The 27284-nt window shown below is 42.4% G+C and overlaps 1 protein-coding gene across 1 annotated transcript in view; it reads right to left on the bottom strand.

Annotated features, from left to right (window-relative positions):
- Positions 1-493: 493 nt before the first annotated feature.
- The window catches only part of NTNG1 (netrin G1), a 308158-nt gene continuing 281367 nt past the window's right edge, over positions 494-27284 (bottom strand). The window contains exon 7 of the mRNA XM_044914340.1: positions 494-723. Within this exon, the coding sequence (XP_044770275.1) occupies positions 494-723 (230 nt within the window). The remainder of the gene's footprint in view (positions 724-27284) is intronic.

Genomic DNA, 27284 nt, shown 5'->3' with positions numbered 1-27284 from the left:
GCTTGTAACAGATTTCCTTATACCCACAGTGCACTGCCAGCAAAGAATGCTTCTGTTTGGTTGGTCCACACACTGGGCCAGTGGTGCTGGGGCACCCCACGGGAGAGTAGCGAGTGGTTGTAGGTTGCTTGATTTGTTTGTTTGTTGTCTTTCCTGTGTCGGGGCGGGGGGGGGGGGGGGCGGCTGTCGCGCCTTCCCAGGCGGCAATAAGCTCTGCAGCTGGCCATTTGATTTGCGGTGATAGGATCAACAGCTGCCAACGCCTCTGGAGTCAGAAATGAACAGTCTTGACTCGGATGTGCTGTCCACGGCTGATCAATATGGCTTAGTTCAGTTAGGCCTTCTTAGTTTGTACACGGTGTCGGAGTGGGGGTGTCTGAGGGTGTGTTTCCTATGGTCGCAGCGAATGCTTGCGGGTCGCGTTGCCCCCCCTCCCCCCACCCCGCGCGGCGGCGGCGGCGGGCCCGGGCCGGGCTGGTGGCCGGCGGCGCGCCTAGACCAGCAGGGGGCTGGCGGTGCCCAGCAGCGCGGTCAGCAGCAGCAGCGCGGGGGAGCCGGGCGGGGGCGCCCCCTGGCCGGAGTCGGAGCCGCAGCTGCCCGCCTCCTCGCACCGCAGCTTCTCGCACAGGATGCCGGTGTACGCGGCCGGGCAGAGGCAGCGCACGTTGTTGTAGCACGTCCCTCCGTTCTGGCAGTGCAGGAGCTCGTTGTCGCAGACGTTCGCTGCAGAGCGGGGGGTGGGGGGTGGGGTGGGGCGCGGGGAGGAGAAGCAGAAGCCATTTCAGTGCATCTAGTACAGCAGGTTTTCAGCTTAAAGACAGCTCTACGGATCCTGTGTTTCCGCCCCCCTCCCCTCCCCGCCACAAACTAAGCACGTGACTCCCAATTTCCAAACAAATGTAGTTTGCTGCCTTTGTTTGTTTTTTTAAATCGTATTTGTCCTTTTCGTACAGATTTTTGCTGCGATCTTGGATAGTATCATTGTCCATGTCAGGCTATCGAGTACAAAGTAACGGAATACTCCTGGTTTGGCAGTATCTTCTCTTCATAGGACTGGGACCTGTTGGGACCTCCTGCGTTTTTAAAGGACAAGTGCCCTGATACAAGAATGCCGAGTTTTAAAGCCAGATGAATGGTGGTTAAAATGCAAAGCGGTATGGCTAAAAGGACCAAGAACTTCCAAAGGGGTGGGCCATTCTCCCTGCAGGTGATTCCAGCGGCAGCATGCGGGAAGACAAAGCCTACGGGGGAGGCAGGAGGAGAGAGGAGAGGGGAGGGGAGGGGGGAGGGGAGGGGGCAGGCAGCATGCTCCAGGCAGGCGGCAGCCAGATCAGAAGAGAGAAAGTGGGAGGAGAGTGAGGATGAGCCCTCATATTTGCCCCTGACAGCCTATTAGGATATTCACTGCCTTGTAAATCCGGGAAGTAGTAGAGTCCAAGGTTACCTTGAGTTCCCGGAATGATAAAAAATGCAGTGATGAGACCCTGATTACCAAAATTTCACTATGTCCGTCAATTAATAGAATCGGTTTGAATAAATCAAGCAAGCAATTCCAGATACGAAAATTCATTCATGGTCCCTGTCATGTAATTCTCATCTCTAATAATTACTTATTTCAAAGTTCTGGTTATCCTCATTAATTCCATGTCTCCTATTCTTTTAGATAATCAAGGTTTCACTGATTTAGCAGAATGTTAAATAGGACCCAGGGAAATTAAAATAACAACAAAGAGTAAAAGAGCCAAGAACACTTCCAACAACATATGCTGCTTAAGCATTTATTATATAGAACCACTCTGGAGCGGGGTGGGGGGGGTAGGGGCAGAGCAGAAAAAGTAGATTTTTATAAATTATAACATTTTTCATTTTTAGAAAAATGTCATGGTCAAATTTCCCCCAGGGGTACCACATGAATTAAACACACACACACTCACACACACATGCACACAAACACACTCAATATTACTACCAAGTTCAAAGTATTAAAAAAAAAAATCTCCCAAGTAGTAATTCAATAATGCTGCTTGTCCATTAATTGTGTTCAGTAGTCATGTCACCTTCAATGGACGCTTCCTACACACAAAAGTTCTAATGCCCTGTGTGCAGATGAGCTGAGGGAAGATGGTAGTGGACACTCACAGAGTTAATAACAAAGTGCCCTCAACGGGGCCTCGTTTTACCGTCTTCCACAATAACTCCTTGGCGACCTCTAAGACAGCTGTATAATGTATTGGTACAATTTTCAAAAATACCCACACTTGCTGTCTGCAAATGTCAGAAGTGACTATTAAGGCCTACTAAATCCTTCAGGCTCCAAATATTGACATACAAGGTGGTGTTGTGAGGGCTCTAACGATTATATAAGCTGCCTCTCATTGGGTGGTAGAAATCTTGAATATTAGACCCAATTTATAGTATTTTATGTGTCATGGTTAAAAATGTCAAGAGCTGTAGCTGGGAGGCAAAAATCTACAAGTGTAGAGTGGTTCTACCCATGGTCAAAACTGGTTGTTGTTAATTTGAGAAGCATCCACAGGTTTTCAGCATTTTGTTTTGCTTACACTTCAGGAAATATCTGTTTAATTGGGGTAACATGGAAGAAACAGATCCAACTAACTGTTTCGATTTAAAGTTAAAGATTCTTAGCATTTCTAGTCCCAGGCAGCAGATTGCTGAATGGGATATTTCCTTCCATTTGGGCACTAGAGGTAGGGAAATATCTGTTCTATCAATATCAATAATTGCTTGCCTTGGATAATTGAGAAGAAATCAATAGTTAATTAGATAATGCTCCCCTTAAAAAAAAGCTATTTTTCTTCTTGGACTTGAACGTAAATCAGTTGTTGAACAGAGATTTCTTTCTTTTTCCTTTCTTTTTTTTTTTTTTTCCCAAAAAGCTGGTGATTAAGTTAAAATCCAATACCTTTCCTACACTTAAATAATCTGCTAGTTGATGTTGGTGAGTGTGAGAAATTCAATAACTAGGCAAGGAACAGATGTAACCCAGGATTCATAATATCATGGATTGGGGAAGTAAATTTTTTTCTGTAAGAGATAAACAGAAAAAAATCAACTCTAGAATATATTTTCATTACTTTAGAATTCGCTATAAGACTTTTTACATTTAGTCTCCTGATTGTGCTATTCAACAAACACAGAACTTCATAGCTATGTGCGGCATTCTGTTGGAATCACGTGCTAGAGGCACATCTGAACCTAACTACAGATCTTACTTGCTATTCATAAATTTATCCTTCATCTTCATGTCTTTTTGAACCAAATTTGTGGTGCTTAATGAATAAACTAGGTGGCTAACAAATATCACTGAGCTCTTCTTCAGCATATGAAGCCTTTTACTAAACACCGAACAGATAAAAAGTGATAAAGCGTGATCTCTGCTCTTATGGAGTTCAAGTCTGGTTGGGAAGATAAAATATAGGCAAGACATGATCTAATAATAATTTCATTAGCATGCCTTTATCAATTCCATCCGCCTCAGCCAACATCTGTCGTGTGCCGGGCACCCCGCTCGATTGTACTGTCGTACCTGCCCTAAAGGAGCTCACAGTTTGGCAGAAAACAAAAAAAAACGAACATGCAGAAATAACTGTGCTACAAAAAAAGACTATAAAGGAAGTATTTGCAAAATGCTAGGGGAACTGAGATGCTGGTGTAAATAATTATTTGGGGGAAGATTAGAAAAGATTCCAGGAAGGAGATTGTATTTGAACAATAGTGCACTCCAGGCAGATATTGGTAGAAGGAGCATTATGGATGGGGAAGCTGTATGAGTACAGACAGGGAGACTTGCAAGTGCAGAGTGCTGGTTATTAAGCAATTGTCTCTCAACTCTAAAAGCACCCTTCTTTCTGCACGTTGTCTCTGGCTTCCACCGACAGGGGAGTGTTGCCCTATGATGGCCCTTCACCCCAGTAGCAGCATTTGGTCCCAGTGTGTAGCTTTATTCAGACCAGCTTTATTTCCCCACCCCCCCTCCCCTTAGAAGGTTCCTGCACCAACCCAGCAGCATTCCTTCCCTAGAGGTTCAAGCTCAGCTCTAAGGGGCCCTGCCCAGGTTTCAGATGTCCCAGGCAGCAGCTAAGTATTATGTCCCCCCATGTCTGTGGGGTCTCCCCTCAGTCCTTTCAGTTTCTAATAACCCATCCTCTTTCCTGTGATCCCTCTGCCCAGGAGTGGTGCTGCTCCCTGCTTATACAGTTTCTACTATCTCTGACTTCAGTGTCCTCTTCTCATTTCCAAATTCCAAAACACCAGTTCAACTGTTCCCTTTAATGAATTCTCTCTGTTGAGATGCCTAGTGCGGTTTCAGTTTTCTGACAGGAGCCTGAGTGAGAGATGCATGGAACACATTGGCGAATTGTGAATGGACTGGTGTGACTGGAATGTTGGATGTGCACAGGGCAAATGGAGACTAGAAAGGTAGGCTGTGGCCTGGTTGTGTACATTCTATATAACACACAACACAGAGTTTCGATAATAGGCAATGGGAAGCTGTCAAAACCTAGGAGCAGGGTGGTGTTTTAAGGGGGTAGAGACAGGTGAGGCTTAGCCAGAGAAAGGACAGACTGGAGGTGAGGGGCCCAGATGCTTCAGTAGAATGGGCTTGGTCTGGTTAGAGCAATGGGGAGGGAGAGGGGATAGATTTGGACGCAGGTGATTTGAAATGGTTAAGAGAGATTCTGAGGTTCCTGCTTTCAGTATTCGGATGCATTGTAATAAAATTTATTTAAAAAAGTAGATTGGAGGAAGACTTTGGGCAGGGAAGAAAATGCACTTTTTTGGACCTATTGACTTTGAGGGGCCTGTAGGCTCTTCTTCAGGGGTCTTGTTCTTAGTTGGAAAAACCAGTTAACCATTCAGGAGGTAGGTCATCCTGGAGATACAGGTTTGGAGCAGGAGCGATGGTGGTCATTGTTACAGATTGAAGTGAAGGGAAGAGAAGACCTAATCTTGGTAGAATGTAGAGTAAGGACAAGTGAAGGCTCTGGATAGAACACTGAAGAATATCAGCATCTAGGCCACAGGAAGAGAATGAAAGATCACGAAGGGTCCTGAGAAGAAAAGATGTCAACAAAATGCAGTGATCATATGAAGGTATACAATTAATTCTAGAAGCCTTTCTGCTGTGGGTGACTCTATCTAGGGATAAGCAAACAGCCTGGAAGAGTGTGAGAGGAAGGGTACTTTGAGTGAAGGAAATTGCAAAATAAGGATTACATGTTCTTGATTGAATCTGACAGAAGGGATTTGGGAATAATTAAAAAAAGGATTGGAGAAATTTAAGGAATTAACATTTAACAGAGGTCTTTGGTTGTCAGTCTAAAGTGCTTTTCAACAGTGGATGATTTTGTCTCCCGGGGGAAGTTTGACAATGTCTACAGGCATTTGGTTGTCACACCTCAGGGGAGGGCATGCTACTGGCCTCTAGTGGACAGAAGCCAGAGATGCTGCTAAATATCCCGCAATGCGCAGGACAGCTCCCCCCACCCTACGCCCCCCAAACAAAGAATCACTCTTCAATTAATGTCGATGGTAAAATGATGAAGTTCTGGACCAGGGTGTCAGCCATAGCAATGAAGAGGAGCGGCTGTCCTTACATATACTGGGCAAAGGGGAATGAAGCTGCCTTGCTGATTCTAGATCACAGAGAGATAGTTTTTAGGTGCAGAGCCATGGGAATTAGAGGTGACTGTAAATACTCAAAGTTGAAATATAAGAGTGGATTATCCTTGGAGGGGAGTAAATACAGGAAGCTGGGATTTAAGACAGACCCGTTGGGTCACACACCATTGACAATGAAAGAATAAGAGAGAGGAACCAAAATCACCCGTCGTATAATTTGTTCTACTTTGCTCTGTTAGGAATAGTAAAATCGCAGTGTGGGCAAACTCCAGAAACTAGACAAGTTCTAGATGAGGAAACTGAAAGCAGTTTATGGAAGAACTAGAGCTAGAATCAGGGCTCCTGATTTACAGATTCCTGCTCTTTACATAGAAAAGAACGTTCAGGAGAAACACAGTAAATGGTGGCGTGCAGTGCGCATCCTATGTTCCTCAAGACAATCTAGATAACTTCTGTAATCCTCAGTGGATTGTCACATGTACTGACCAGCTGTTCTGCCTTCATACCACACTGTGACTAGGCAAGGGTATAGGTTGAGAGCATTAGATCTCATATCTTCCAGACTTCCACCGCATTCTGGCAGCACTCCAAATACCAATCAGCTCATCCATAAAATGTAACCAAAAATATCAAAGGTCTAGGTTGGGAATAGCAACAGATAAACACCATTTACAACCCTGGCAGTATCTCCAGTTCATCCAGCATGTCACTGCAGATTAAAATTCCAACCAGGGATTGCTCCCCAACACACATCTTGCAGTTACCACTTCCTTTACTTGGTGCCCTTCTATGTGGATTTGTCTCATACTGAAAACTCTCACCTTATTTGGGGAAGTATTTACATTAAACATGTCCTGATTCTATCTTCATTGCTATTGACAACCTAAGGGCATGCGATCTCTGTAAACAGAGAAGGTTTGTCTTTAAGTCCTTTGTATGAGACTTGATCCAGTACTGGCTGCAAATTGTTATTTGCCAGACACCATTATGTTTATTATGGTGAAATATCCTTAGATACCAGAAAAACTAATCCTACTTTGGTACTGGCTTGACTGTATTCTAAAGGATACTTTTACCATTGATAAAAATAATTCATTAACCGTCTGACGTTTCAATATTAGGAATGCTTTCAAGTGGAGCGACCAGAATGATCTGTGGCCCCTAAGAGATAAGGTTAGGTTATTAATGTTAGACCCAAACAGTTCTGTGGCCAAAAGATGAAGTGTGGGGTCCTGGTGGAGAGGCTGTGGTTGGCAAGGTGTTACAATAGTTCCAATCACAGCTTCAGTAAGCAAGCCACAATAGCAGATAGATAAGCTTCCACAGTTGCTATGAGTTTATAAAAACACTCAGAATTTTCCAAAGTGAAAAAATAGGAATGAGCGGCATTTCTTCCTCCCTGTTTCCCTTCTTATTTTTCCTCTGGCTTCGACAATGAGCCACAGGGATGTGGCTAAATGATTCAATTCTTCAACTTGTTTTTGTGGGTTCCATGATTGTCATACATGTTTCCTCTTCCCAAACTGCAATCTCTTGTCAAAATGTGACTGATGAGACCTTGATTCCTTTTTCTTCCGTTAGTCCTTTCTGGAAGGCATGGAAAAGCAGACATAGAGAGGGATCCCTATGCTCAAAATGGGCACCAGCCAGAACTTAGTGTTGCTGCTTGTTCTATTCTCCTTTGCTTTGGTGACCTGAAGGGTCACTTATTCCCGTTATGGTCATGACGATCCATTGCATTACAAAAGGGAAGTTTTCTGTGTTTGGATCTTGTTCAAAGCCACTATACATTTAGGTTCACCCTGTCAGTGAGCCGCTATGCTTGAGCAATGCTGGGTCTGTATTTATAGACTTGAAAGTTTCTCTTTTTGGCTTTGTCTCAGGCACTTCAAGGGATAGATGCAACGCGTTGCCATGACAGCCTTCCTTGATGGTTGTATTAATAAAGTGACCTCTACCTTCCCCACCTGAAATGAGCCCAGCCCAGGATTGCCGAGGGAAAGATGTTCCAAATTGTTCCTGTCCTTTTCAAAGAAACGTCAAAGAGTGAAAAACCTCTACCAAACAGGCTAATAACAAAGACGTGTGTGCAGCATTCAGTTCCGATTTAGGCATTTGAGATTTTGTGGCAGGGAGATAAAGAGCTATGATTATGACCCATTTATTCAGCCTTGGCGGCTGTGATACGAAGTTGTGAGCTGTGAGATATAAAACTGGGCCTTAGCTCCTGGGGTATGGAAGAATCTTTGCCGGCTGGTGTCTAATGGCCTTTTGTGAATTCTGGGCACACTAACTGCATTTCCCCCATCTTTTCTCACTTATGTCTGGCTATGAATGGTGACGTGGTACAGTGGAGGAAACGTTGATTAAGAGTCATGAAACCTGGGTTCTAGTTCTGACTAGCCATCCCTTTGCTGTGAGGTCTTGGACATACCATGAAGCTACTTAGTGACATCTACCCATCCATCCATCCATCCATCCATCCATCCATCCATCACCCAACCAGGCACTGTCCTAGATGATGGGCACATGGTGGGAGCCAGGCAGATGATGTAGCCACTTCTGTGGAGCTTGCATTCTAATGACAGCTAGAAAGTTAGGGAAAGAGTTTGAAGTATGTATTTCTAAAGTTCTCTTGAACTTTATGTTTTGCATGTATATTTTTCACGGGGAGCCTATCGTCTTAAGAGGCAAAGAGTGAGGAATTCCTCCTCTTTTTCATCAAATACGTGATGATAGTTGGACTTCTCCAATATTACAAGTCTTGGTGATGAGTCGGGTGGCTGTTTTGGCTTGATTGGTTTTGCCCGTCGGTCTTATCCGGTGCCCCACTGAGCAGGCATAGTTTTTCTTCCGACTTGTACTAGAAGCATGAGGTGGTGTCAAGAGAATGAGGTGAAGAGACCTTGTGATTCAAGTTGGGTCTCTGTAGTTAATGGGCCGTGTGAACTTGGGGAAATTGTTTCACCTCTATGTGCCTCTCTTCCCTTACTTCTGAAGCAAGAATAGTTACACTTGTCCTATTCACCCACCTCGCAGTTGTTGGGAGCCTCAAGGTGAATTATGTAGAGGTGCTTTAAAAAACATAAAACACAACCTAAGGATACTTTGTTAATGTTCAACACCTTCCCCATCCCCCACCCCCCAGTGCTAGAAGCCCAGGGCGGAAGAGTGAGGTGCTTATTCCTATCCCTGCCAGATAAGGAATTCATCACTACCGTTTTCACTTGAGCACCTTGAATTGGTCATCACTACCTACCCAATTCAAGGTGCTCAAGTGAAAACAGAAGCAAATGTCCTCCCTCAAAGACAGCATCTGTATATGTCCTCTGAAGGTATGAATCTTGAGACAATTTGGGGTCAAACATTCAGGTCTTGAATATTTGTATTCAGCTGTTGTGTCCTCCACAAGGTTTTGCAAGGTTGGCTTGGAGGGGCAGTGCTTGTCTTCTCAAGGGTGACTTGTGTACTCTCACTCAGTGTGCATTCTCCTGTACTGATCAGAGTACAGAAGGTGTGTTTTCAGGGTCCCGGGGAGCCCAGCTCTAGCTTTTGCTTTGGGTAGGCAGGACATAGGTTCAGATGCAAACAGTATCTAGACTGCAACTTGGAGGCGATCAGTTGGAAATATTCTTGTCTTCCTGCTCTCAACCTCCGCTCCTGTCTGTGTCTAGATCCATCTGGGGACAGTGGTGCTGGGGGCATGATTCCCGTGTGACAGCATCCAGGTCTCAGTGTCATGAGGCTAAGGAGCAGAGCTGAAGGGCCTGTAGGGAACAACGTGGGAGCTGTCGGCTGAGTGGTCAGACATGTGTGGGTAATCAAGACACTAGAGAGAAGCCATTCTATTCAGAGTCATCTAATTTCAAAGCACTGATTATGGGAGTGACACTTGCTCTCGTCCAGTCAAAAGAAACTCTGCTCAAAACATCATAAAAAAAAAGCCACGTTCATTTTGAAGGAGCCTGTGTTTGCACTAGGCAGTAACCCAGCTAGTGTGAAAGAAATAACAGGTAACTCCAATGAAGGAGCGAGAGGCACTGCCCAAACCCCCCAAAGTTGTCAGCCTTTGGAACCTGAAAAAAAAAAAAAGCCTTTGCTGATGTTGAGAAAGAACGAATTCACTGAGAATCCCACGAAGCCAAAGGCTGGGCATCTTTTCCCAAAGCGATCATTAGTGATGTATTGAAATCCTATTTAGGTCAACACCTTCAGACACAGACACAGGCAAGGTGCTCATAAAAATGGTGCTGAGAAATCACAGAGTTTCTCATCTGGTATCAGAAAATGCACTTGTCTAGTTTAACAAAAAGGTGCGGCCTTCACTCTTTTTGCCCGAGGTGAAAGATGGTGCTCGTTGGGAGGCTTAGTCACACACAATGCAACACACATCAGGGTATAAACCACCGTTTCAAAGTGCAGGACGTTATGTCAGGAGGAAAAGCAGCCCAAATATTTATCCAGCATGATCCCCCTAAGTACAGACTTACACCTCTACACATGGCTCATGTGATACAGACCTTAGAAGAAGGACTCGAATGAACTGTACCAAAATGCAACCAGTGTTTAGCTCTGGCTGGTGGGAATGCAGGTGATTTTAGTAACTTTAATTTTCATCTTTAGACTCTTAACTTTTTCCAAATGGCCAAGAATAAATATGTGGTCCTTTGAAGATATTAAAAGTGTTAATAAAAGGAACTGTTGTTACTTGAGAAAATAAAAGGCATATTTTACTGAGATGATAAAGGTGATTCGCGTAAGAAATGATCCATGTGACCAAATCTTGCCATATTTCAGAATTTGTGTCATTCATATATATTTCTAGTCAAACTACCAGTTATCTTAAATGTCTGCAAAAATTATCCCAGACTATCTTCCCTAACTGGGATTTAAATAAAAACTTGAAACCACACACACACACACACACACACACACACAAACGCAAATTATCTCAGGAAAGACAAAAGAGTTCCTACACAATCTTGTAATCCTAGGAAGGCCCCAGACACTGGGCTTCCTTGCCTTGTCAAAACTACAGCCTCTGGAACTGAAAGGATCTGCAGCCTGAGGGCTTGCTTATTGTTAACTGGTACAGATGATGAGAGATGAATGGACATTTTTACATTGGCAGATCACAGTGATGACTGTGATGGAATTTTCCACTATCATTCCAGGATAGGGGCTCTGAGTCCAGCTTAACTGCCCTGAAAGAAAACATATTTCATGCAACTTGAGTCTGCAGCAGACTCCTCTGGGTTCCCCTTGTACGTGTCTGCGCCATGTCTGACATGCTCACTGTGGTTATATGTTAGTATGGAGCGCTGTTGCTGGCACCAAACTGATGCCCAACAAATTACTTACTGAACACACAAATAAAATATGTCTTTTGTTCTCTGCCTCTTTCTGAACGGAGGGCATATGTCTATTATTTGTAGATAGACAAGTAGATCGGTAGATAGGTATCAATACACAGGAATACAGAGCTTATAGGCTGGAGAGTGGGAAGTAGAAGGAACTTTCCCTTGATGGCTTCCTTTTGTTTCTGGGCAGTAGGAGGTAAGACTAGTACCTCTCCTGAGTACATGGAGAGGGAGGGAAGGTGAGATCTTGAGGGCAGGGGGAAATATTTGGGAGGGAACAGGAGAGGAAACTGACTGAGGACACCTGGAAAAATGCTGGGCAGCGTTGACACTCCAGCTCAGCTCGTATCCCATGACTTGTCAGGCCTTTCCATCCTACTTTCTGATGGAGAACACTAGCAGGAAGGGAATGGTGACTTGTTTGGGGTTTCTTCCTTCAATGATACAGCGTATGCCTGGGGAAGGGTAGGAGGGAGGGGAAGAAGCAAGAGTGGCCGGTGGAGCCAAGTGAGCAGAAGCACCCCCTTCACTTTTCATTAGGCAAAATGTATTAGCTCTTACTATAATCTTGGCATGCCGGCCATATGAGGGTGGAAAAGACATGGCCCTGAAGGAAATGAGTGACTTTTTTTTTTTTAATTGGAAGGTAACTCGTTAAATTTGGGACACAGGCTAAAGGAAAATCCAGATGGAATTGGGATGGAGGCCGAGAGACCATCAGAGGCACAGAGAAGAATGCAGGTAAAAAGATTTGGTGCTCTTTGAAATGACGTGGGAATTGTGAAAGGCAACCCGTACAGCTGAAGGCAAATCTGTGAAACAGTCCACATTCTGAGGAGGAGGTAGGGCTATCCTACAGGCCTTTGATACTTGACATTAAGAATCCGAAGTATCTGTGACTGAAAGGAGATAATTGTGTCATTAATTCACATGCATTTTTTTTTTTTTTGAGACAGAATTTCTGTGCCTTTGAGCACTGTGTAAAGCTAAAATATAATTTGAGGTTCCTGTTTGTCAAGCTATAGCTAAATGTTTCCTTAGAGACTTAATTTTTCCTATATGTACTTGGCAGGAGTGTTCCAAATATGGTCTAAGCCCTCTTAGGATTTTTAAACAGCAGGGATATTCAAGTATGACAAATAGTTACTGAAATCACACAGCAGTAACTTTTCTTAATGATTTTTTTTTTCCCCCGGGAATCACTGTAATTCACTCTTGTCTGTTGTGGCCTTGCTGTCACCATAACCACCTCCTGACAATGTCAAACCAAGTCTTGGGAGGTGATTTTATAAGAGGATGAAACAAAGCCATTTCCCTGTTAATGCCAATGTCAAGGCGAAATGAATTGGTGTCAATAAATTCAAGGTGAGGAAAACAACATTATGGAATCAAGAGAACGTGCATAATGATGACCTGAGTCATTTAGGGATGCCAAGCTCCAAGTAAAAATGACTGCTAATTTTCAAAAATATATTCGCCACTGCACCAGGGACCAAACACTTAAGTGTTCTCAAATACATTGGCGAGGTTCAGGAGGGACAAGGGGTTACAATTACAGACGAGTCACAAACATACCTTTTTGATAAAGTCAGTGGTGACCCATTGCAACTCACATTGTCCTTTCCCATTGATACATTCCTGAGATATCCAGAATTTGAACGGCAAACTTTAGTATTTCACTGCTTACCGTGGTGTTGTCTAAAAGTCTGGGTTCGAATACTGACATCACCACTCATGGCTGGATTTCTGAGTCTCTCTTTTTTCATCTGTAATAGAGGCATCTCAGAGATGTTGTGAGCATGAGAGATCATTCAGCTCAATGATTATTATTAAGAGTTTTGTAAGTGTGGGGTGGGGGGAATGGGTTAGCCTGGGTGATGGGTCTTAAAGAGGGCACATGCTGAATGGAGCACTGGGTGTTATACGAAAACAACGGATCATGGATCACCACATTCAAAAACCAATGATGTAATGGATGGTGATTAGCATAACATAATAAAATAAAATTAAAAAAAAAAAGAGTTTTGTAAGTGTGGGCACTGTTCTAAATCCTGCAATAAAAACCAAGACCGGGAGAGCCACACGGAAATGGTGTTTGTGTTTAGGTTCATGGATTTACGTCTCCTTAGAGAATGTAACTTCACATAGGGTGTGTGCTCTTGTGTCTTCTAGTTCACTTTCATCATTAATAGTTTCTAGCTTCTTTGGGGCTTAATAAATACTTGTCGATTTGAAAAGAAAATCATCTTTCACATCTACAGTTCCTTACATAGAAAAAACAGCTGCTTACCTGTCGGAAAGAAGATCTATTTGCTCATTTTTCTTTAATGAAAAGAAAAACAGACAAAAGCGCTTACTGAGGAAAACATTTAGGTAAGACAGGGATGCCAGGTGAGCTCATGAGTGACTTCAAAATTCTGTGCAACATAGCTTTTACTAAAACTAGACTTCAAATGTGCAGCAAAAGGGAAAGGTACTCAGTTCTTTCTTGATAGCCAAAAGAACTTTTTCTTAATTGGTTAAGAAAATGGTGTAGGAATGAGAACAAATCCAGAGAGGATGACTGGAAAAGGGGGAATAGGGTCATTGCAGGTCTAGAGAAGGGCGTTTTCAGGCTTCTCCTAAGAAAAGCACGGCTGTTGTGTCTTGGGAGAGAGGTGAGCTAGTTAGCCCCAAATCAAGAGGCTAGCAAGCAAACGTGTGGAAGCTGGACCTCCCTGGGCTTTCAGATCCAGCGGCAGAAAGATAAAACAAGGAGGAATGCTTTGGATACAACTAGGAGGCTGTGAACATTATTTAAAACACAGTGAAAAGATGTTCGCCCTCCCCTTTGAAGCAGACTAAGGCATACCCAAGGTGAGATTAGGCAGGGATGAGTAAGATTTGGGGGGGCTGGTTAAAGAGAGACCACACAACAGGCTTTGAAAATATCTTCTTCTAACACATTTAACTTTCTTCGACATTTCCTATTTTTATTTTTGAATATACATATTTTTATATTAGTAAGGAGTTATTCTAGAATGTCTACTCCGTGAACATCAGGATTTTGACTGTTTCATTCCTTGCTCTAGTGCAATGCCTAGAAAAAGCGCCTGGTACCAGACTGTAGTCAGTGAATATCTGAGGACTCCTGAGTGGATGAAGACATGAATTTTATAGAAAAAAAATCACATATTTCATACCCAGTGCTTTCTTTCTACTTCTGAAATATCTTCCCACTATGTCTATTCTCTCTCCCCAAATCAAATGCACAGGAGTGCTATGGCCGGATTGAGTATCTCACAGAGTTTACGCAATACCTCTCACTCATTGGATAATTTTGTAGTCAGAATCCCCCACGATGTGCTGAGAATCTCCTCATTGTCTGCTTTTACTCCCCAACATAAACTTTCCGATCCTGGCTAAACTACTCACTGTCTTAAATGCACGTATGCGTGCGCGGCGTGCACACACACACACACACATTAAATTATAATTAAGATACCTTTGCATGTCATCTTGCCAAATATTTCCACTAACCTGGCAGGATAGGTATTATTATTATTATTATTATTATTATTTCCATTTTATGGGAGATGTGTGGATTTTACCCCAGCCCCACCAGCAACCCAGCAGCAGAGGCAGGACTAGGACTTGGACCCCTCTCACCCCAAGCACCATCGGTCCATTCTGCCTTCCTGCCCTTTGGCTGCTACATACTGGCCCCCGAGTCAGAGCCTCTGCTCCTGGTGTGTCCTTCCCTAAACTCCCCATCCATCCCTAAAAGTCCAGCTCATGGACAACCCCCACCATGAAGATTTTTCGGGCTGTTCCAGCCTTCGGACCCCAGTCCTGCCTTGGAAGACAGATCTAGATCTAGACATAGGTATAAATGTAGATACAATTTGAACAGCCTCGATTTAAACCTTGGCTCCACCAAATACTTGCTGGGTGATCTCATGAAATCACTCAACCGATCTTTGTTTCATTCATAAAATGCAGATAATTTAATACCTGGTATCCACTTCATAGGACTGTTAAGTAGATTAAATGGGTTAATACATAACAAGGCAACCACTACAGTGCCTGACACACAGAAAGTCCTTTGGTAAATGTCAAGGTTTATTTGACTCTTCAAAACCTACAACAGACACTCCTCCATATGCATTTCTCATCTCTTCCATGGAAACATATGCAATTTGAGGGGAAGGCATTGTCTTGCACCTCTTTTCATTGTTCACACTGAGCAGCACAGTGCTTTGCACAGAGTGGGTGGTCTATAAATATTACTTCTTTTTTTTTTTTTTTTTTTAAAGATTTTTTTTTATTTATTTATTTGCGAGAGAGAGAATGAGAGACAGAGAGCACGAGAGGCAGGAGGGTCAGAGGGAGAAGCAGACTCCCCGCTGAGCAGGGAGCCCGATGCGGGACTCGATCCCGGGACTCCAGGATCATGACCTGAGCCGAAGGCAGTCGCTTAACCGACTGAGCCACCCAGGCGCCCCTATAAATATTACTTCTTGAGGGTAGTGGACATCTCTTATCTTTGTATCCTCTGACATCTCTTTTATCTTTGTATTGGAAGCATCTATTCTATTGCCTGGCACATAACAGGGGATTCTTCATGGTGTTTTTTTCTGAGCGATTTCTGCGTTCCTAAGATCATGTGAGAGTTAAATCATTCCTGAGGCTACAGCTGAAAATAATCTGAGTTTCATTACTGACTAAACTAAATAGTAGTTTTAGCAATGTCCCTTACCTTAGTTGTTTTTAATGCCTTTTGCTTCTGTTTCCTTTAATTCTTTGGAGAAAAGGAGAGCAGCAAGGAGAGAGGGGCAAGGAGGACAGGGAAGGAAGGGAGATTCAGGGTTGGTTTGATCTGGAAAGAACTACACACATAAAGCTCCCCAGAGATGCTGTGCGAGTTCTCCTCAGGGAAGGGGTGGAAGGTTTTCAGCTCTGCTTGTTTGGGAATATGGATCACACTTAAAGTTGAAAGCCTTCAGAATCTTAAATTAAAACCATATCTTAGATTTAGCCTCTACCATGGCTATTTTATTCCAAGGACCAGAAGGATGAATAAATCTCATGTATTCCCTATAAAGAAAGTGCAGAAGGGTGAATAGGCTTTTGCTCTCTACAGATTCAACTTTCTGACTTCTCCTGAGGCCAAAGTTAAGACTCTGACTCAAACAAACACGTTTCTTGTCTCTAGATGTGCTGCTTGGCACGCTGCGTGATCCGATGTGGATCACTTTATCTGGTTTTATCTTCCAAAGTGCTAATTGTTTTGTACCAGTTGATCCATGTAGGTCTCTTGGTTAATCTAAAGTTCTTTGTTCCCATTCACCCCCCCTTTCCCTGGGTTCCTGCTACCTGTCACTGCTGCATTAGACCTTTCATCTGTGTCCAAGTCACTCATTTCCATGAACTGCTTGCTTTCTATGCCAGGTGCCCTTAACTAGTCACATTTTCTGAATATCACTCCAGCCTATTAGGATGTTTCAGGCAGGTCTCCGACCTGTTCAATCAGGCAATTCCTTTGTGCTAATGATTGTTGGCTATAACTCTTTATGCTTGCCAGATCCCCCTACAATGTTTGAATGCCCTATTCTAAAGGTTTGCCTATGGCTGGCCTGGCTTCAGCAAGACAAAACAGGGCAGTTTATTCACAGATTGCAAAGAAAGAGAAGATTCACAAAGGTAGGAAGTGGGCAACAGAGGTTTTCCGACAATTTAATAAGTTTCCAATGAGAACTCTTGGATTTTCTTTTGATCTAATGCTTAAATATCTAAAAATATCTTAATTAATATTCTGGGTTATTAGTATGCTCTTTTAATTCATCGATTCTATTTTGTGGGAACAAGTGTAAAAAAAAGAAAACCCAAAGAAACAAAGGTACCATGAACTGATATTGTGTATTATTTTTTCTAGTACTACATAACTAATAAGATGAATGTTTATGATAAAAATTCAGTCAGTAAAGAAGAATTATGCCAAAATTTCCAGATAAATGAGTTTGTATGATCAAGTTATAAACTACATGATATAGATTTATTTTACAATGCTAAACATCAATAGATCCTTAATTATATTGCCAAGAGCAATAATGTGAGAATAGTGTGAAAAGACTGAATAACCACATGAGAAAGTAAAGGATTTTCAGTGATTTCCAACCTTCATCAGTTTATTTCCTAAGAAGCATATAATGAATTCATGTTGATGATGGGCACTTGCCTGATGACATCAAAATGCATGATCAGTGCGTCCTAACTAGACTGTGAATCTAGCTCAGGACATTCTTGATTGGAGGCCACTCAAGGCCCAAAGGAAGACCTGAGCTGGCTGGCATGGGGGAAAGTGAGGGTGAAATCAAATTTCCTGGTTTGTTTGATAGATTCGAGAGATAACTGGAAGTCGCCTGGTATAGTTTGACTCTAACCCACTCTTTAGGAAAGAGGAAAGGCTGTGATGTCATACAAAGCTGGCTCAAATCTGGTCTCTTCAACTCACTAGTGGTGGGAACTTGGCAGGGCAAATAACCTCCCTGAACCTTCCACATCTGTAAAACAGACACAACAAGTTTTCCTAGCAGAGTACTTCTGAAGGTGCAAATAGGTACTGCATATAAAAAGCTTACGAATAAATGGTAACTGTTTTGATGATAGAGAGGTCTAAATGAGATACAATTGTCTATGAAACTCCTGTCCAGTAGCAAGAGCTTCCTAAATACTGGTTTCTCTTCTCCTCTTAAGAAATTAAAAAAAAAAAAATCTCTATCTAGTCCCTTTTCCTTTTTGGTAACTAAGAGGAAAAGCAACATGTTGATATGTCATTTTATGCATCATTTGGTGCAGAGGGGGTGGGCGGGGGTGGGCGGGTAGAGAAGGGGTTTAGTCAAACCACAATAATGACAAAAGCTACCATTTATTTATTGAGCACTTAATCTGTGCCAGGGCATTATTCTAAGTGCTTCTCATGCATTAATTTATTTAATCCTTTTAACCGTCTCATAAGGTAGGTATTCTTATCCTAATAGTCTTATAGATTGAGAAACAAAGACCCAGGGAAGGTAAATAACGCGTCTAAAGTCACAGAGGTAGTGGGTGGCAGAGCCTGGGCGTGGGTGGCAGCCAGTTCTGTGGACTTAGCCACTTTGTCTGACTGCTCTGCTTTACGTCCATATGCTGGAGTGCTACAACCACTATTACTTTTGTCCCTGTGTTTCCTTCTCTACCACATCGAAACCGGTACAAACCAATTACAAGGCATCCAGGTGCTGAGGGCAACAGAAAACAGAAAATGCCCATCTTGGTTGCAGACCACCTCAAAATTTAGATTGAATACTGAGTTTCTCAGCAAGGGCAGGCACAGACTATACCAGGTCCTAAATCCATCCATTGTCCTTACCTGCTTTGCTGCCAACCAAGTCCAAGCCACTATGACCTTTCGCCTGGACTACCATAAGCTTGTTGGTTCTAATCTTGCCCTCCCCTCCTTGCCCCTTCTACCATTCATTGTCCTCACAGTACCCAGAATTATTATTATTATTATTTTCCAGAATTACTATTTTTAAATCGAAACCCCCATATCATTAAGCTCTCTACTGTTTAGCATCCACTGCACTTAGAAGAAAGTCCGCACCTTTTGTCCTGATCTTCAGGGACAGGTGATCTGGTGCCCAGCTCCATCTCCCACCTCATCTCAGCCCCTCTCCCTCCCATTCACTATGCCACCCACACTTTCTTCTTCCCATTTTCTGGACCGGCAGAGCTCCTGCCTGCCTTCCGGCTTTCTCCGGACGTGTTTCTTCTACCTGGAATACTCCTCCTTCAAAACTTTCCACAGTGGGCTCCCCCTTGACACTCAGGTCTCAGTCGATGTGCTACCTTCTCTGAAAGGCCCTGGCTAACTACAAGTCTAAAATGGTTTCCACCCACTGTTTATTCCCTTCCTTATTTCCCATCTGCCTCCCACCAGCATGTGAGCTCTTGAGAGCAGGGTCTGCGTTTGTCTTCCTATATTACCATGTCCTCAGTACCCAGAACAGTGCCTGGCACAGGATTCGTGTTCCATCCATGTTTATTGAATAAAGTGTGGACTTCTCTATGGCTTGTCTCACCCAGCATCCTTCCTTTAAGGGCCTAAAAATACGGCAGGAATAATGGATTTTACGGAAGCTCTCCTGGCTGGGATGGATTTTAATTGCTCTTCTACCCCAGGATTAGATAAACTTCAGACCTTCTGGGCTTTAAGACACGGTGATCACTATAGAACACAATCAGCACCCCAGCGCATCGGGCTTCCGAGCACTCTAGAGTTAAATATCACAGGATGTGTGGCAGCGATGTTGTTTTATGCACCTCGCTCCAGGGGAATATTATGCACTTGTCAATCCAGTAGAAAATCCCCCTCAGAGAAAAGATCATTCCTTGTGATGGACGGACAGTTTCCAGCATTGGTTTCCATAGCGAGGTTACCTCCTAAATTTCTAGTTTGGTGTAAAAGTGAAAGATGAAGGATGTCCTGCCTTCAAAAGAAAAGAAATTATCAAATAATCAAATAATTACGGCTATTATTTCAGTAGAAGTGCTTTTTCCCTGGCAGTGCAGCTAAGATGCTAGGCATATAAAGAAGAAGTAAGAAGTCAATATGAAACCACGGGCCATCGAGGAAATAATTTCATATCCCAAATAGGAACTATTGGATTTCTTTGTGAGACGTAATTGCCAAAGTTATTCCAGGTTGTATAAAATCTGTCCTGCCTCAAGAATGATTATCAGCTCACCTCTGTCTGAGGAAGAGAGCGGAGGAGCGAGGTCATGGTAAAAGAGGTTGCTAATGGCCCGCGAGCGGGCTCCGGGTGAGCAGCCAGCTCGGCACTGCGCAAGCGTGCGGCTTAGTGGCATGGGGCTCGGCACTGGGCAATGAGATGAGTATCGGGACGAGAACCAGGACTAGCCATCTGTGACGCCGGGATGGGTCTCAGCCTGCACACACATTGTACTGAGAACTGTGGTTTGAGGTTTTCTCTCCTGGCAAAGCCAACGGTTTTCTACTCTCAGTGTTCCAAAGAAAGAGAAAAGAACAAAGAGCAAAATGAGAGATTAGCCACCACTGTCCTTGAACCCATCAATGCATGTGTACGTCCGGCTAGCTGGGGGGTGGGGAGGGATCCTGATTTGTGGGTTTCAGTCTCCCACTGGTGAATCCACAAGCAAATAATTTGCTCTGGAAGCACCCGGTTGGCTACGTGTGAAAACGCTGCTGTGAAACCTTTTCTTCAACATTCCAGAACGGTGTATTGGATTTGTGCTCCTTTGTGCCAGATTCTAGGTTAAAGCACTCCATCCCAAAGGTGTTTCAACAAACTGTCCCTTGCTGGCTTCCCACTAGCATCACTGCATAATGGATTTTGTCAGGAGAAACTAGTAGGGAGGCTAAGGCCTACCCCTATCTGTAAGGAATCATTAATCTCTACTGTGAATAATTTTGCAAGACTTGACTGAATAAAAAATAAACTCCAATTGAAAATACAGCTTTTTTTCCCTTGGCAACTTATTTTCCTCTCCTGCCTTGCTCCCGCCCCCACCATTCCTTTCCTTTTCTTGGGCTAACATCTATGTTTACCGGCAAGGGGATTTGCAAAGACTCTCCAACAGCAATGAATGCAGAGAATGGGATCTTCAGAAAGTATATATTCTATTTTGAGGCTGAATGAATAGCATAACCTGAAGTTAGTGGCCTCTGTGTTAGGAAAATAAGAACACAACACAACAGCACCTGCTTTGTCTTTTTTTTTTTTTTTTAAAGCGAAGTTTTGGATTTTACAAAGGATATAGGAATAAAGTTATCCTAAGTTTAGGACTCGAACAAAATTAATTCGATTTCTAACTCACTCTTCTTGAACAATATATCTATGTCTTTGCAAAGCTGCCTTAAAAAAAGGCAATAAACTGCTCTAACTTTTTTCTCTTCAGTACAGCTCAGGTAATAATAGGTATGTGAGCCAATGCTGTACAAAAATCCAATACTGACATTTTTTAGAAGTGAAAGAAATTAATAAAAGTAAGCAATATGCATTAAGAATGACCTTACCACAGTAGCCGTCCAACTTTCTAAACTGTTTTGATGCTTTGGAAATTATAGAAAGTAGAGCAAAATTAGGCAAAAATTAAATTATATTCTTTATTAGGGAATAACACTTCCAACTTGAAAATAACGTTTACAACCAACAAATAGGATTCCATATGTGTAGGAAAACTATAGAAATTGGAGTGATAAGTTTGGCCCGCTAGTTTTGGCATGCAAAAATATTACACGTGCCATCATATAGAGCCCATCACATAGAAACTATAACTATAGTAATGGTAAGGGTAAGATATCACAGCTCTCTTTTCTTTTTTTCCTTCCCTGTGAGTTGTTCAGGTTCAAAAAGGCCATCAGGCTATTTTTTCAGTAACTGTTTCATGAAGACTGTTAATATGTGAATTAACCGAATTTGCAGGTCTTTAAAAGAGGAAGCTGTGGACACTTTGCTCATTTCTGTCCATGTCACAAATGATACCTATTTTTTAGTTTTAAGCCAGATGGTCAATGAAGGCAGTGACCTCAGTAATAGCCAACGTAATTACCTACTTTATTTTCACTGAAATCGAAACTTCATTGAAAATAATTTTGTCTCTCGGTTTATTTATAGTGAAAAGTGCTTTTTTACCTTTTGAACTTGAAGACTACTGGGCTGAATATAATGGCTGGAGATCTCCTTTAATCGTCTCTAATGGCTTCAGAGCAGGCTAAAGTTAAATTTAAAATGATACAGAGTTCTTCTGCTTCCGCCAGATTGGCAGTTCCTAATTTTAGAAGATTGCCACTGGAGTGGTATAACAGTGGAACCAATGTGCCATCCCCATTAATCTGACTAACAGATGAAAGTAAGGGGATTTTGAACTAGCATTTTATTATACTGTGTTTTTTAATATTTGACATTAGACATATGGTGAATAACACTCCCAAACTTTCATATGAGGACAGGTTGGAAATGAATATATCTGTTCTTGGGCTGTTAGAGTAAGTGAGATCAACTTTTAAAAGGAAACTGAGGCTTTTCCATGAACATTATGGATAAAAACATACCATCCCGGGGATGGGCTCATTGTCTAATATCGTTAAGGAGTCTGGGATATATAAATGAAAAAAAAAAGAAGTCTTCAGAAAAATTTCCTTACACTACTCATAACACAAAAAGCCAAGAAATTAATTTTCTGCTTCCTTAGATATTATGGCAAAGTATTAGATTCATAATTTTCTAATACTTTAGAAGGCTAACACATCCTCACACTACAAACTCGTAAGTCTACTGATATAAATAATTTATTCTGGAAGCTTATGTATATTCCAACTGTAATATTTATAAAAGAACGTCTCCAATTTTCTTGTTACAAAAAACTTAATAAAAGAAAACTTATTGGGGCGCCTGGGTGGCTCAGTCGTTAAGCGTCTGCCTTCAGCTCAGGTCATGATTCCAGGGTCCTGGGATTGAGCCCCGCATTGGGCTTCCTGCTCAGCGGGAAGCCTGCTTCTCCCTCTCCCACTCCCCCTGCTTGTATTCCCTCTCTCGCTGTGTCTCTCTCTGTCAAATAAATAAATAAAATCTTTAAAAAAAAAAAAAAAAAGAGGGCGCCTGGTGGCTCAGTTGGTTAAGCGACTGCCTTCAGCTCAGGTCATGATCCTGGAGTCCCTGGATCGAGTCCCGCATCGGGCTCCCTGCTCGGCAGGGAGTCTACTTCTCCCTCTGACCCTCCCCCCTCTCATGTGCTCTCTCTCATTCTCTCTCTCTCAAATAAATAAATAAAATCTTTAAAAAAAAAAAAGAAAACTTATTGTTAGATAAACCCCCAAACAAAATAATCTATTTGCCTCTTAGAACATTAATGAATATCTGATAGACACATGTATGTTATGTCATAATTAAGCACAATATTAAATAATATCCTCAAATTCTCTGCTAATTGAGCATAACACATTCAAAGTAACCATGTTGAATGAGTGCTCATATCTGTGTATATCTACAGCACTGAGCAGAGTGCTATGCACATGGATAAATGTGAAAGGTGCAAATGGAATTCAAATGCATTGCTTCCAGACTTTTCCATATATGTGCTGCACTTCATAGTTAAAGTATTCAATAGAGGATTCGGTACTAAAAGAACCAGGAACTCATATACTGGAAAATAGGTTAAGAGATAAATGTATGGTGTTTCCTTTCAATCTGGATGCTGCCAAAGGACTTTATTTCTAAGAATGCTTTTCTTTCTTTCTTTCTCTTTCTTTCTTTCTTTTCCTTCCTTCCTTCCTTCCTTCCTTCCTTCCTTCCTTCCTTTTAATAGAGAGAGAGAGAGGGAGAACAGCGGGGAGGGGCAGAGGGAGAGGGAGAGAATCTCAGGCAGACTCTTTGCTGAGGGTGAAGCCTGATGCGGGGCTTGATCTCATGACCCTGAGATCATGACTTGAGCCTAAAGAGTTGGATGCTTAACCGACTGAGCCACCCAGGTACCCCTCTAAGAATGCTTTTCTAATGAAGGAGAACAGACTGGAACAATTGTAAGTGTACACATAATATCATAAAAAGTGTACACAAAATATCATAAAAAGAATTGTGCTATCCACATAGCCTGAGGCCTGAGATTTGTATTTTCTTCAAATGATACATCATAGATGTGCCAGTAATTTGATTCATGATAGAACAAAAAGGAAGACATTTCTTAAATGTGTGGATGGTGTTGTATGTAGAATTTCTGCAGACAGATTATTAATTCATCTGTATATTGAGTTATATGGCCCATGATGCTCCAAATGTGTAATTCCATGGACCTAAGACCTAACATTCCAGTATGGTCTTATGGAGAACAGTTTCACAATAGAGCCTCTGATAGCTAATGGTACATCAAAGCACAAATGTCATCCAACTGGGGATTAACGTCTTGTATCATGGTAAAGCAACAGTATTGCAATGTGTAGCCAGACAAAGGTATTTGCAGACCAATATGAATCAAGTGGTACCTCTAACCCTGGGTTATAGGGTTTCTTGGTTGGTACCAGATACCTTAATCTACTTTGGGCATAAAGATTAGATGAAGTGCAGTGTGGTATCTGCAGATATATCAAAGGCTATTCTAAAATCCAACTAGGAGTCCCAGTAAGCAAACAGGCTGAGCTCCTGGATGGGTCCACTTGTTTCTGCTGGGAGCTCTTGGAAAAGCTTAGCTGATTCATTTGACCAAGAGCGATTTTATAATATCAGGGTCTTTGGGAGTAGGCATGGACTTATGACAGATTCCAAAGCCAGGCTGGGTGAGAGAGGACTTGCTTGTGCCCATTGTGTCTAAATCCCACTCCCTCTCCTAAAATTTGAAAACAGGGATATGGATATCTGCTGGGTATCCAACCGATTTTCATTTTGTTAAACCCAGGCAGCCAAGTGAGCCTATGACTTAGCAGATCAGCCAATGGAGGGCATCAAGTCTTCCTGTGGGTCACTCTGTTGCTTTACTACTTACTATAAGCAGATCCATTCACTCAACTTGCAGCCTCAAGTGATTTTAGGATGCCTTCCACTGTACTATTTAATATCCTTTGCCCTTCATTGCTCACCCACTTTTCCATGAGATGGTTTTCAGTTTTTGAGGTGAAATGACCTGTCTCCCATCATGATGCGTCACTGTGTTCAGGCCTGGGCAATATTCTGATCTCTTCTAGAAATGGGTGCATCCTTCCAAACCTGATCGGAGATGACTCCATGACACCTACCCATGTTGTTAAAAATCCTGTTTATAGCATTTACAGCCATGATATCGAGCCATCTCCATTTTCCCTCATGCATCCTTCCAAAGAGATGACAGGCAAAGGACAGAAGGGCTGCAACAGTGTCTGCCACCAGTGGCTAATGATTTGATGATGAAGAGAATTCTTGCCATTTCTTGTCACCAGGGCAACAGAAAGAGCCTGACCACGTAGTCCTGACATGACATCATGAAAGTTGCTACCACAATCAAGGCTTGTCCGCACATTGTTCCTGACATGCTAACTAATGCTGTCACCTTATCTCACTGGAGTGACTGCAGTGCAACAGCAGTTACCGGCCCCCGCCCATCTGAGAATATTGGACCCTTAGAGTGAATCAGGCATTTATGACTTTGCACAAGTGCTCACACAGCTGCTGAAGAATAAGCCTGCTGCTTTAGAGACGATGGGCACCTTCCTGTCTCCAGCATCCAACATTCTGTTTCATTTGATTCCGAGAAGCACCATACTAGGTTAATGGACAACATTGTCCATAATGACTTTTTATTATCTCTAAAAGTCATCTTGCAAGGGTTTGATGTTCAACAGTCTTCCTCATTATGCCTCACTTCTCACCTCGCCTTCCCTGCGAGGCTCACCCGGGAGCTACCACAGCTCAGCGCTCTGCCCGCGGCCCCTGATAGTGATTATACATTGGTGGCCCAGAGAGGAAGAGAACTGGGTTTGGCCTTCTTCTTTTCTCTTCTAATTTCATGACCTAGATAGTTTGTTTCACTTCTCTGAGTTGTAAAACTCAGAAAGTGATATATTCTGTTACAGGGATGCTGTGAAGATTAAATAGGATGATGAAAAGTGCTTGCCATGATGATGATGTTGGAATAAGAGTATTTCTTTTGTCATATCTGATCCAGGGACTGAACATCTGATAGCTGTTTATGGATGCTCTTTCCTTCTTTGAGGTATTAACTTATGAAGTGACATGGGGTCAGCCACAGTTTGATGTCTTTATTTGAATTTCTGACTGGCTGGAGGAATTGGTCAGAAAGTCTTTTCATGACCAGCTTGAGTGATTTTTCCGTGTGGAAAGACGTGGGATTTTTGGCTTGAATTGAATGATTTGCAACCTTAGAATGAGAGCCCGTCCCATTTGTTAACATCCTACCCTACATGAGATGCTACCTCTCAACAGTTATGGCAAGACCTCTGCGTGCTTCTAGGTGCCGACCTTGAGAGCTGGGAATCTAAGAGCATAGCTTGCTTGTTCCAAGTGAGCATGGGAGGACTAGCTGCTGATTCTGAGAAATATATTCACTGCACATAGAGGGCAGGAAATAAACATTTGCTCCCGTTAGCGGATGATAAAGTGGGAGTGAAAGAGAGTCAGTAACCTTTGTCAGTCGATGCTTGTTTTTGTCCAGAAGGCTCTTTCTCTGTTGTGTGGCATTCATGTTCATAAACAGTCCTATTAATGAATACTGAGGCTTGTTTCCATCCCACTGAAAGCAAACAGGCCCTGTAGCTGGGCTGTGGTCCAAGACTAGAACATTGCAAGCTCCTATCACCCTCCCAGTTTCAAAGGAGAATTGAGCTTAAAAGTGTGTCTGTTTTGGACCTACAGCAATGAATTTGCGTGGCATATTCAACAAGGAGTCAGATCTTTATCTTGGTTTTATAATAGCTCTATCACCTACCAATTTTGGTTTGAATGAATTAAACTTTCTGCCTTAGTTTCTTCATCTATTAAATGGGTATACTAGCACCGCTTTGCAGGATTACAGGGAAAAAGAACTGAAATAAAATGTGTGAAATGTTCAAGCAGGCTTATGGCGTGTTTATTACTGAAATATTTTTGAATGTAATTTAATTTATGAAGTGTTTATAATACAGGTGTATTTATTTGTAAGACTCCAGCGTATTTCCCTGTATGGTATTCATCTTTCCTGTTATTAAAATCAGAGCAGTTTGAAAAGAAGGACATAGTCAGCAGGAAAAGCTTAACTACATTGCAGGAACAGAATTGGACTTATGCTGGCCTGAGGAGAGCCCCTGGGGGTTTTAGTCATGATCTCTGGTTGTGTTTTCAAACACATTTTTCAGTGAGTAATGCATACTCTTGTAGCTGGAAATGAGGCACCTGTTGAGGGAAAGAAAAGATCCCCTGTGAACTCCTGTCTTCTCTTGAAAAGAAATGTGTTTTCAGTGTCCTTTTTGATTGTCGGTTTTTGGATGAAGTTTTTAGACAGAAGTCCATGCTCTAAAGGAACATTATTTTCTGTACTAATGTTAAATTTAGAGCTAGGAACAGGTAGTGCTTTGCCTTCTTGATTAAAAAGTACAAGACTATCTTTACCTCCACATTTATTAACAAATGTGAAGTTGACTGTGCTATTCCACAAAACAATAAAATTCTAATTTGAAATTGGACACAAAAGAGAACTGTTTCTTCTACCGTACAAATGGCTAATGCCATTTTGGCTAATGACTGTTGTTTTGAGAAG

Source organism: Neomonachus schauinslandi, chromosome 4 (assembly GCF_002201575.2).
Source record: "Neomonachus schauinslandi chromosome 4, ASM220157v2, whole genome shotgun sequence".
Classification (NCBI taxonomy): domain Eukaryota; kingdom Metazoa; phylum Chordata; class Mammalia; order Carnivora; family Phocidae; genus Neomonachus; species Neomonachus schauinslandi.
The sequence above is the reverse complement of the archived record's forward strand: the minus strand, read 5'-3'. Positions and strand labels throughout refer to the sequence as shown.